The 12,405-nt window shown below is 33.9% G+C and overlaps 1 protein-coding gene across 2 annotated transcripts in view; it reads right to left on the bottom strand.

Annotated features, from left to right (window-relative positions):
* The window catches only part of RASA2 (RAS p21 protein activator 2), a 119,149-nt gene that overhangs the window by 21,140 nt on the left and 85,604 nt on the right, over nucleotides 1–12,405 (bottom strand). The window contains exons 15-19 of one of the 2 annotated variants that reach the window (XM_081300592.1): nucleotides 11,899–12,005; nucleotides 7,117–7,200; nucleotides 6,624–6,701; nucleotides 3,433–3,506; nucleotides 2,811–2,920 (exon numbers count right to left, since the gene is read on the bottom strand). In XM_081300592.1, the coding sequence (XP_081156718.1) occupies nucleotides 2,811–2,920; nucleotides 3,433–3,506; nucleotides 6,624–6,701; nucleotides 7,117–7,200; nucleotides 11,899–12,005 (453 nt within the window). The remainder of the gene's footprint in view (nucleotides 1–2,810; nucleotides 2,921–3,432; nucleotides 3,507–6,623; nucleotides 6,702–7,116; nucleotides 7,201–11,898; nucleotides 12,006–12,405) is intronic. The other variant, XM_081300593.1, reaches the window with a different exon arrangement.

Here is a 12,405-nt window from a genome sequence, read left to right as displayed (position 1 = left end):
AAAAAAAAAAGGATTTCTAGATAGAGCATATGCAGAAGCATGAATATAAAAAACACAATTTAAGTAGCCAGCCTGACCATAAGATGAAGAAAACTGCATAATAGAAACACAGAATACATAAAAAGCAGAACAGTCCAGGTCAGCTGGGGAGTAAAGGCATTTAGGTGGAATAAACAGCTGCACACACCCATAAGTAGCCCTGAAAATATCATGAAATCAGAGTACCACATAATAATATTATTAATGATAGCCCCAAGTCAACTAGAAAAAGTAAACTTTCATTTAATGAATTCTTGTATAGAAGGCAGGAAAGCATGTAATACAGTTTGAGAAAAATTCATCAAAATAGTTAAAACAAAAAGCATGAATGCTTAACTGTAGGCTTTGGGAAATAATCTCAAAACCTCCAAAATGAATGTCTCATTCCTCCAACATGAAAACAACGAAGTTCCATGGTGTCTGTTTTATACAACAGTGACCTAATTCTATAAAATTTTATCCTCTTAAAGCCATTGGACAGAACAGTGGTTCAAGGTTTATGAACTCCGTGAAATTAAATGCGAAATCTTTTGTCTATGTTCTGTGTTCGGTTTTCTAGAAGAGCTCATAGCTATTATATAATTCTTAAAGGAGATTATAAACAAATGACTTTAGAATATTGGTTTAGATTAGAAATGCTTTAAGTGAGGAAAAAGTAACTCATTTATTTAAATGTAAACATAACTAAGTGTACATAATTGGTACCTATGCTATTCATAGGTGAGAACATAATCAATATAAGCTGTAATTTCTAAAATATTTGAAATATCCTATCTATATCCCACTGATCTTTGTTTTAGTATTTATCTGCTATAAGAAATGGGGTGTCTGAAAATACAATGCATTTTGTTTTTTACTAATACATTTGGACATATAATTTGGCTAAGCTGTTCCTAAAGAATTATGGAACAATTTTTTTTTTTCTTAGCTAGTATGATGGCACATACCTGTAAACCCAGTTACTTCAGAGACTGAAGCAGGAGGATCACTTGAACCCAGGAGTTTCAGACCAGCCTGGGAAACACAGTGAAACTCAGTCTCTTAAAAAAATTTTTTTTCTTATTATTTTTATTATTTTATTTTTAAAATTATTCTTCTATTCTTATTATTCTTCTAATCTCCAGTGAAGCAATCTATTTAACTGTGCCTACAGTCTCTCAAAAGTATCTTATATCTGATGTTTGTTATCATTCTAGAATTTATAGTGGAAGCTCTCTTACCAGATCTTCATCTAAGAGACTTGATGGATTAACTAAGATTTTTCACTTCCTCTGTAAAATCCACTGAGAGATGCTCATGAGATGCTGAATGTTTCTGGTCCCTAGGCTATTCTGTTATGCCTACACCTTTCCACTTCCATTGGTTAGGCTATTTTGCTTACCAACTCCATTGGCTTTGCTCCCAAAACTATACCAGTTCTCCATATTGTAAATATTATATAAAGTGACAAAATAAGTCTCTCTACTAATAAGTTTATAATTTATTTGAAAGCCAGGAAAAGACTTTTTTGAAAAGACTTCGAAAAAGAAAACCCATGCCCATACAAATAAAACTGATGTTGGGGTGAGACAGAAGGTAGGAAATTCAGGGTGACTATCCTGAAAATCTAAAAGGATTCTGTACGTGGATTCTCTTTCAGATTTAGATTCACTTTGGAAAAAATTCAACCTGAAAATTGAAGCATTAGAAATATATTTACACAAAAAAGACAAAGGAGGAAGTACAATCTATACTCCAATCTATACTGTCGTGCTCAAAGACTGGGGTTCTTTATCCAAAGATTGGTAAACAAATAGGCTGAGGTCCTGGATTCAATCCTCAGCAACACACACACACACACACACATACACACACAACCAAAACTAAACAAAATGCTAAAAAATTATAAATACTTAGAATATGCATCTTTTTGTTTTATTTTTTAAATGATTCTTTACTCAGCTTCTTGGTTAAGTGAATATCTTGGGATCCTGATCACTTTGGATGAATGAGATTCTACTATTTGTGATCTAGGGCCTTGACATTATAATTATTTGTGACAACAGTCTTTTTAGGAGGCAAACTATTAAAAACCTCCATCTTGGGTTAGGCTGGGCAATAGCCTACAATGAATCTGACAATTGTACAGGGACCACAATCTATGGTATGACTGTGGTGAATTTTAGCTGATATCTTCTAAAAAAAAAAAAAAAAAAGAAATCACAGAAATAGTCCTGTTCACTTGATATTGAATCCTACTGATATGCCTAAGAGTTAAAGTAACTTCCAAGTACTAAGGGGTTTAACTGTTCTTCCTTCTATACTGACTACAACAATAGGGATTTACCAGGGTATTTCAGAAAACAAAACATACTGAAAAAAATGTCATTTCTAGTAACACAAGAAATTCAATGTGTGCAAAAAATATAATTTACATGGTGTCACTTGTCAGCTATCTATTTTATTCTTTATATCACCATGAGACACTTTTACTACTATGAAAGAATTCACTATAGTGAATTAAGAAACAAAAAGGAGGGGCTGGGAATGTGGCTAAGCGGTAGCGCGCTCATCTGGCATGTGCAGGGTGCTGGGTTCTATCCTCAGCACCACATAAAAATAAAATAAAGATGTTGTGTCCACCGACACATCATATCCACTAAAAAATAAATATTAAAAAATTCTCTCTCTCTCTCAAAAAAAAAAAAAAAAAAGAAAGAAAGAAAAGAAACAAAAAGGAAAGCTTCACTGAGAACTGGAGAGAAAAACCCACAATAAAGCATAAACACAACTACCTGGCTGTTTGTGGTAGGTGAGCTCCCTGCTGGTTAAGCAGAACCACCGTTTCTTGAAATTCTTTTTTCCAATTCGAGTTCTTCCCTGAGCTCTTTTATTCATTTCACTGTCAAAACAAGAGGTAAATATTTAGCTACAAAATTCAATTGGTTCATCCATAACAAAGAATGATCCTTTAATTTTAAATGACATGCAAAATTGTAATAAGTATATGACAATATTTTTGCTATTTATGATTCTTGTATTTATTTTGGTGGTACTAGGAGATGAAGTCTTTAATTAATATAGTATTTAAAATTATGCTACATACAGAATAAAAAGGGCCAAATAAGGAATCGCCCCCTTAATTTCCTATCATGATTAGCTTACTTTAAAACTGAATAACGCTGTCACTTTTTCTAACTATTCTAATACCTATTTCACTGAAACAACATGGGATTATTACGGACAGGGAGTTGTGCCCCTCTGCTAATTTGAAGGACAGTGAGGGTGACCTACCTGACTAATGTGACCTAGGTAGTCCTAGCATAAGAACAGAAACTCATTCCTAGACCCATGCTCTTTGTATTTAATGTTTACACTGAAACATAACTTTCATGTCTAGTTTCATTCAATTACCCTTCTTTCAGGTGCACAGGCTCGCTTGTACCACTGGACTCTTTAGTTTCAGTCGATGAAATTTCATCCAAGAACTAAATGGAGAAATGGGCAAATATTACACCATGCAAAAAGGTACATCATAAAAAAATTCAGTTTAACTTACATGCCATTGGTTATATTGGAAACTTGGGACTTACTAGGCTTATACTCCTTATTACTCTTAAAAGTGTCCTGGTACAGATACCAAATTATATGGTTATTGTGAATAAGAACTCCCCAGGTTTTCATCCCAGGGATGCAAGGTTGGTTCAACATCCGGAAATCAATAAATATTATTCATTATATCAACAGGCTTAAAGCAGGAACAAGACAGGGATAACCACTTTCACCACCTCTATTCAACACAGTCCTCGAATATCTCTAGTCAGAGCAATCAGGCAAAAGAAGGAAATGAAAGGGATACAAATAGGAAAAGGAGAGCTAAAACTATCTCTGCTAGTTAAGGACATGATTCTATATTTAGAAGACCCAGAATACTCCACCACAAAACTTCTAGAACTCCTAAAGCAGGATACAAGATTAACACTCATAAATCAATTGTGTTCCTAAACTCCAATGACAAATCAGCTGAAAGGGAAATTAGGAAAACCATCCTATTCACAATAGCTTCTAAAAAAAAAAAAAAAAATTCCCTGGGAATTAATCTAACAAAAGAGATGAAAGACTTTTACAATGAAAATTACAGAAAACTAAAGAAAGAAATTGAGGGGCACTTTAGAAGATGAAAAGACTTCCCAGGTTCTTGGCTAGGCAGAATTAGTATTGTCAAAATGACTATACTACCAAAAGTGCTATACAAATTCAATGAAATTCCCATCAAAATTCCAATGATGTTCTACATGGAAATAGAAAAAGCACTAATGAAATTCATCTTGAAAAATTAGCAATAGCCAAAGCAATCCTTATCAAGAAGGCATCACAATACCAGACCTAAAATTATATTATAGAACTCTAGTAACAAAAACAGCATGGCATTGGCACCAAAACAGTAAATAGATCAATGGAACAGAATAGAAGAAACAGAGACGACCCCACAAAAATATAGTACCTCATACTAGACAAAGGCACCAATAATATACATTGGAGAAAAGATAGCCTCTTCAACAAATGGTGCTGAGAAAATTGGAAATCCTTATGTAGCAAAATGAAATTAAACCCCAATCTCTCACCCTACACAAACTCAGCTTAAAGTGGATCAAGGACCTAGGTATAAGACCAGAAACCCTGAACATACTAGAAGAAAAGGTAGGCCCAACTCTAACATACGGGCACAGGAACTGACTTCCTCAATGAGACCCCTAAAGTGCAAGAAGTAAAATCAATAATCAATAAATAAAATGGTATCAAATGAAAAAGCCTATAATAGAATGGGAGAAAATCTTTATGACCTGTACCTCAGATACAGCATTAATTTGCAGGATATAGAAAGAAATAAAAAAACTTAACACCAGAAGAAAACCAAATAACCCAATCAATAAATAGTTAAAAGATCTGAATAGGCACTTCACAGAGGAAGAAGTAACAAATGGTCAACAAATATATAAAAAAATGTTCATCATTTCTAGAAATCAGAGAAATGCAAATTAAAATTGAGATTTCACCTCACTCCAGTCAGAATGGCAATTATCAAGAACACAGCAACAACAAATGTTGGCAAGAATGTGGAGGAAAAGGTACACTCAATTGTCCCACATTGCTGGTGGGACTGCAAATGGTGCAACCATTCTGGAAAGCAGTATGGAGATTCCTCAGAAAACTTGGAATGGAACCACCATTTGACCTAGTTACTCCACTCCTTGGTTTATACTACAGTGATGCAGCCACATCAATGTTTATAGCAGCTCAATTTCATAGTAGCTCAGCTATGGAACCAACCTAGGTGCCCTTCAACACATCAATGGATAAATAAAATGTGGTATATATACACAATAGAGTATTACTCAGTCATAAAGAAGAATGAAATTTGCCAGTAAATGAAAAAAAAATGGAGATTATCATGCTAAGTGAAATAAGCCAGTCCTAAAAAAACCAAAGGCCAAATGTTCTCTCTGATATGTGGATGCTAATCCCAAGCAAGGGAGGATGGGGAGGGGAAGAATAGAAGTTCACTGGATTAGACAAAAGGGAATGAAGGGAGAGGAGAAAAGTGGGAAATAGGAAAGACAGTAGAATGAGTTGGACATCACTTTCCTATGCTCATATATGAATACACGACTTGTGTAATTTCACATCATGTGCAACCACAAGAATGGGATCCTAATTAGAGTAGTTATACACCATGTATATATAATATGTCAAAATATACTCTTTCGTGTATATCTAAAAAGAGCAAATAAAAAATGTATTTCATATATTTGCTTAAAAAGACTAAAGAAATTAAAGACATTCAAAACATTCTCAACTTTGAAACACATAGTTTCTTTTTGTTTCAGCCCTCATGTTAGGATGGTATATACTATAGCCATGTGAATATTTTAATTTTTTGGTAACATACCTTTGGTTACTGCCACAAATGTGTTACTCATTAAATGTTCAATAATTCATATATTTTTACTATGGTAATTAAATGTCCCTTATATTACAGGTACATTAGGTCTTTACCCCTAGACCAGAGGTTCTCAACTAGAGGCAATTTTATTCTTCAGAGACTCTTAGAAACATCTGGAGCATTTCTGGTTGTGAAAACCAGGGATGAACTGACATCTAATTCAGGTATATTGCTAAACATCCTATAATTAAAACAGGTCAGTCCTATACAATCAAGAATTATCTGGCTTCAAATAGTGTTACTGTCAAGAAACCTTAACTATAGAAATTTTATAATTTGTGGCAAGAGTAGCTGTTCCTAAAACTTCTTTAGACACTGTTTTAGTGGAAAAACTTATGACTTTCTTTTTTTTTTTTTTTGCAATATTGGGGATTAAACCCAGGACCTTGTGCATGTTAGATAGATGCTCTATCGCTCACTAAGCCATCCCCCTCCACTACAAAACCCATAGCTTTTTATGAGAGGAAAAGTTGGTGGTGGGGGGGGGAGAGTATTTTTGATGGATAGTTTAAACATTCTTTTTTTAAACTGGAGTTTGACTCCTAGGAATAATAATATGACATGCTATTATTTTCAGAAAAAAAAAAAACAAAACCCATACCTTTTTAACTGCTATAATATATCCTTCTTCTTGAAACATTTTGAAAAATTCACACATGAATGTCTCTTTGAAACTTGACTAAGAAAAAACAGAGAATTTATGGGTAAGTAGAGAACTAAGAAAATAATGGACTTTATTTTAAGCTGAGGATTAAGGGTTGAAAGGGTTTGATTATATATATCCAGATAACAGGGATTGGAGCTGAGGACTTCTTTTAAAGATGGTAGGTGATTATGGCATAGATGGTTAGATAACCAGATTGCTCCTGAAGTTTCTTACTGGACTTATCCCTCCTCAGGTGTGTCAGGATGAGTAAAACTGTCTTTTTTAATAGGTGACTAAGATGCAACATCTACCTAAAAGATAACTATTGCATCTATGTGTATATAATTTTTTCCCCTCCCCGGTTTTGATTTTAATATGGAAGGAGGTAGGTAAATCATAAGATAGAACAATAATTAGAAGTGTGAAAAGAAAATATGTGAAGACTCACCTTGCTTTTGGAAAGGCTCCCCCAGCTTCCCAAAGTTTGAATGGTTTTTGAGATGAGAGTTAATGTCCTAATTGTCTGTGCATCCTAGAGAATTCAAGAAGACCAAAATTCTCATTAAGTTTTCAAGAAACACAATTTGTATAAAAAGGAGAGTGAATGAGCTACATGTCTCTAAAACCAGTGACTCAAAAGAGTTCATTCAAATCACCAACATAGATAATATAAACAAGGCGGCACACAACTCACTGAACTAAGGAATTAGGAGACTGAAGAAGGCACATGTAATTGAAAATTCCTCTCAAAGTAATTATATTTAATGATTGATGTGTTACTTCTGAAAGCCATAATTTAACTAATACTATAAACAAGTTATTTTGTACAATATGGAAAGTATCTACCTGACAAATCATTCGTTTTTGGAATGTTGACTGTTATCTACTTTTTTCTAACTTATATCTTAAAATAGTAGTTTCCAAATTTTCTGAGTTCAATCCATTTAGCATATTCAATAATTTATATGGCTTCTGCAATCAACTCTTTTCACCATGAAAGACATAAAGCTAGACTAAGAAATGAGTAGTCACCCCATTCACTTAGAATCTTACCCGAAGGTAACTATTTGGTCTATTATCTAGAGATAATTTTTTTATTGTACAGGCCTGCCTACCTGAAAAAAGTAAATGTAAATAAAATTGATCAAATGGTGTTCTCTCATGAGTTTTATTTTCCATGGAGCTGAAGATTGAACCCAGGGCCTCACACTTGCTAGGTGAGAGCTCTACCCCTGAGCTATTCTCTAGCCCCTTCTCATAAGCCATTGTTTTTTATTTTTATAAACTGAGATATAATTTACATACAGTGAAGTGACTAGGTCTTAGATGTATAGCCTGCTGAGTTTTCACCAATCCACATATCCATGGAATCAACTACACCCCACCAAGACACAGACCATTTTTCTTTGTTTTAGGGATTCAAAGTAAAACAATACCTTCCATTAAAAGAAAATTCAGGAAAATTTAGATGTAGACAAGTATAATTTTTAGTTGACATTCCTTAATTTTCTTAGTATCCTCACAGTGAAAACAGAAATGAAAACAGAATCTGCACAATGAAAATCCCCACAATGAAAACAAAAGAGGAAGAAAAAACCAGGATGTGAGGCAATCTGGAAAAGAAGGACTATCTGGGAAATGACCTCTGTAAGATACTTACAAAACAGTTACAGAGCTGGATTAAGGTTAATCAGAAAATACTTTAGTTGGAACACCCAGGTTCCATTATGTCTATAAAAGGCCCCAAAATTCTTTGCCTTTTAAGAAAGTAATATTCTTCAGGTGTCCTGGTAAACTGAATTTGAACTGAATTTCACTAAGACTTTTCCAGTCAAATTTCGTTTTAAATTACTTCTTAGATTACTTCTTCCTTGAATCAGTGAAAGGGAACAAAACATTTTATTCAATTTCAGAACAGCAGAAGCTTATTTACATCAACATGGTCTTCCATACTGTTTGACAATTATGTCACTCTGGCTGCTGTTGATTCCCTGATGTACTTTCTGTATAAGCTGTACTAAATTTTCCCCTTACTATAATTTTTCACAGATGAGTCACAGATGATCAGGATTTACCTCCTCAATGGCACCTACTATAACATCCTGCCACTGGCACTCAGTAGATGCTATATCACACTTATTAAAATGTTGAATTTCTCACCCCAAACTAACCTAGTAACCATTCTCCTATCCTTTTTCCTTGTATTAGGTTAAATCATATGAAAGTGTTATTATTTGTCTATTTCTGGTCTACAGAAACATTTTTCATATGGTTCACCATGATTTTTCAATCTTTTCTCCAAGGTTTATTTCACTGCTTTTTCTTTTAAAGACACTCTTTCTGAATCCTATGGGATATCCATCTGGTAGTATACCCCTTCTCTCTTCAATTTCTCCCTCTATTTAAACCACACTCATCATTTGATAAGCTCTCACCATCTTTCATCATTCACTCACTTACTCACTTGAGCATTTACTTGTCCTAGACACTGTGCCATGTGCTTAGGATACACAAATCTGGAACATATTCCTGTTCTGCTCTTCATGTATTAATAGCCCACAAATGAAGATTGTACACAGATGTTCATACGACAGCATGAAAAATGTCATGACTAGGAGAGCCACACAATACTATAGGCACAAGACAGGCATACAACCAGACTAGCAGGTTAAAAAAGTCTGCCTTGGCTGGGTCTTAAAAGGAGCTATTAATGAGAGAATGGCGGTAGAGAAGGATAGTCCTTTCCTTCATTTTGCTGTTAAACTTTTCAAAAGTGGTCTACCATGTCACTGTTAATATCACCCATAAATTAAAAAAAAAATCATTCATACACACACACACACACAAACACGCACATGCATGTGTACATTCCTGAATTTGTCAGTGTCTTTTTTTTTTTTAAATATCTCTCCTTTTTTTTTATTTTTAATTTGGTGGACACAACATCTTTATTTTTATTTTTTTTATGTGGTGCTGAGGATCGAACCCAGCACCCCGCGCGTGCCAGGCGAGCGCACTACTGCTTGAGCCACATCCCCAGCCCCTGTCAGTGTCTTTTAGCAGCGGGGAAAGTTCACTTTTGATATATCTCCTAGGATAAACTATATCTATCTACTTTCTTTCATCTTCTGCAATCTGACTTGCTTCTCTTCTACTCCATTAAAACACTTTCTCACAATTCAATGAATTTCTAGGTATAAAGTCCACCAACTTTTCATCAGTTCTCCAAACTACTTGGTACGCCTCAATACTGGTCTTGACAATGTCATCATCCCTGGTCACTGGGATCATTCATTGCCTGCTCTCAAGTTTCTATAGCAGAATCAACCTATCTAAACTCCTTACTTGGTACTAAGGTAGCTTTAAATTTATGTATAGAGTTTTAGATTGTTTATCATAAGTATTGTCCTGTTAATGACAATTAGACTCAAAGGTTCTTTAAAAAAAGCAGAAATGTGGTTCAAGCCTCACCAGGAATGACAAAAGAAAGAAAAAATTGCAATAAAATTGGAAAATAAAAGCAAATAATAAAATTATATAGCAGTTTTGAAGCAGTCTTTTTGGAATACTTATTGGAAAATAGTGACCTAAAACACAGTCTATGATTAAAAGGATTTAATTTCAACATCTGTTACAGGAATATGGAATTCCAAGTCTAAGTACAAGGCAGAGCCATGGGTTCAGAGGTGGGAGTTCTGTTTGTGTACAAAATGCTGCTACCAAGGTTTCACTGCCCCAGAGGTCTGTATAACTTAAGTAACAGAGGAAACAGAAAGGACAGCCCTGCGAACAAAGGCCCTGACTATGCAGAACATTTGTCCTTTGAGAAGAAAGGGTATGCTGCTGTCACTGCAGCGTGGTTCTATTCAGTTTTCACAAAGTTAAATGAGTAGTCAAGGTCATGTAGCTATCCAGAAAGAATGATTACTCAACCCAGTTTAACTCTAAAACGTACATGTCTTCCCTACATTGTATTACTTAAAAGCAACTCTTCTAGACTGTGAAATTCTTGAGGGCATTGCCAATACTGAGCATAATGTTTAATACAGCACAAGTCCTTAATGTCTATCTTAGAGGTTGGAAGAAACAGGGTTAAAAACTCAGATTGAAGACTGAGTTAGAATATTTCAGTCCAAATTGAGTAAGATCTAATCAGTTATTTACTGTGTGATCCTAAAGAAATTACTGTATTGTGATTTCCTTACTTGTACCTGGGTGTAATAAAAGAATTTATTCCAAGTCTTACTAGGAGAACTAAAGCAGTTAGAACAGGCATAGCAGAAAGTAAGCACTAAATAAATGCTATTATTTATTATATGAATAAGACCTTCAGGGGGCTATGGCTGTGACTCAAGTGTCAGAGTGCTTGCCTAGCATGCATGAGGCATTTGGGTTCGATTCTTAGAAGCACATACAAAAAAAAAAAAAAAAAAAAAGCAAATAAAATAAAGGCATGCTGTCTATCTACAACTATAAATAAATAAATAAATAAGGCTTCAGAACAAAAAGATATTAAGCTTTAAAAAATTTAAATCTCATATATTTACAATACTACCTCAGGTAAATAAAAAGTAATATATGGAGCTACCAAATTATGTTCCAACAGAAGATCCTACATTTTTCAAAAATGAAGGGCTGGGGATGTAGCTGTGATAGACCACTTGCCTAGCATATATGAGGCACTGGGTTTAATTCTCAGCACTACCTAAAAATGAATAAATAAAATGAAGGTATTGGGTCTATATACAACTTAAAAAAATTTTTTTAAATGAGCCTATTTAGAGTTCTCTGAGATTTTTAAATATCCACAAGATTAAAGTATTTTAATAAACTAGTAAAACAATTTCTGTTAACAACCACTCAAAACAACCACCACCACAATCAAAATGACATCTGTAACTAATGAGGTTAAAACAAAAAACCAAAAAAACCCTTGTATTATGAAAATTTACAAACACACACAGCAGAGAGAAAAATATAATGAATCCCCTTTGTGCTCATCACCAATAATTTTCAGAATTTTATCACTCCTGTAAAAAAAAAAAATCTCTTAACAAGTAAAATTTTTAATCTTATCTAAAAGATTGGCTGATGGCCAAGAAAAATATCAAGTAAATTTAAGTATCAATTATAAGAAAACAAGAGTCAAGTGAAATTGGCTTATTTTATCTTTCCTTCATTTTACTAAAAATAAATAAAAATGGAATAAAGCTTTGAGAAGAACACTTACTGGATGATGAGGTCGCAAATGAAAAGTATGAGGTGATACTACGGCTACAGCAAAGAAACGAAGAAATACAAAGCTGCTCACTGCAGAGTACTGAACATGAGGGTCATCTGCAGGAAAAAAATGGTGAAATGTCATGCACAAAACACTGAATTAAAAAACAAAGATGATAAAGTAAAAAAGCATAAAAACATGTAAACTAAGTTGGAGAGCAATATAATTTGTCTAATAAGAACTGAGTTGATGAAATGATAGTAATGATTATGACTAAATTAAAAGAACACTACATGCCTAAAATAATCTGAAAGAAATAATATTCAAGAAAATGAAAGGCAAAGCTACTAAGCTTTTAGAAAGATTTTAATTTGAAAAAATACTTCCTTCCTCATCTACCAGAAGTAACTCTTGAAACTATAACAAAAATAAAAGTAGTATCTAGCACTGCCTAGTGGTAACACTGAAATCCCTTTCAGTTTTAGGTTATTGTTAATTCCTCCCTAAAAATCTTGC

The sequence above is a fragment of the Spermophilus citellus genome (assembly GCF_964194105.1).
Source record: "Spermophilus citellus genome assembly, chromosome: 7".
Classification (NCBI taxonomy): Eukaryota; Metazoa; Chordata; class Mammalia; order Rodentia; family Sciuridae; genus Spermophilus; species Spermophilus citellus.
This window is presented reverse-complemented; position numbering and strand designations above follow the sequence as displayed.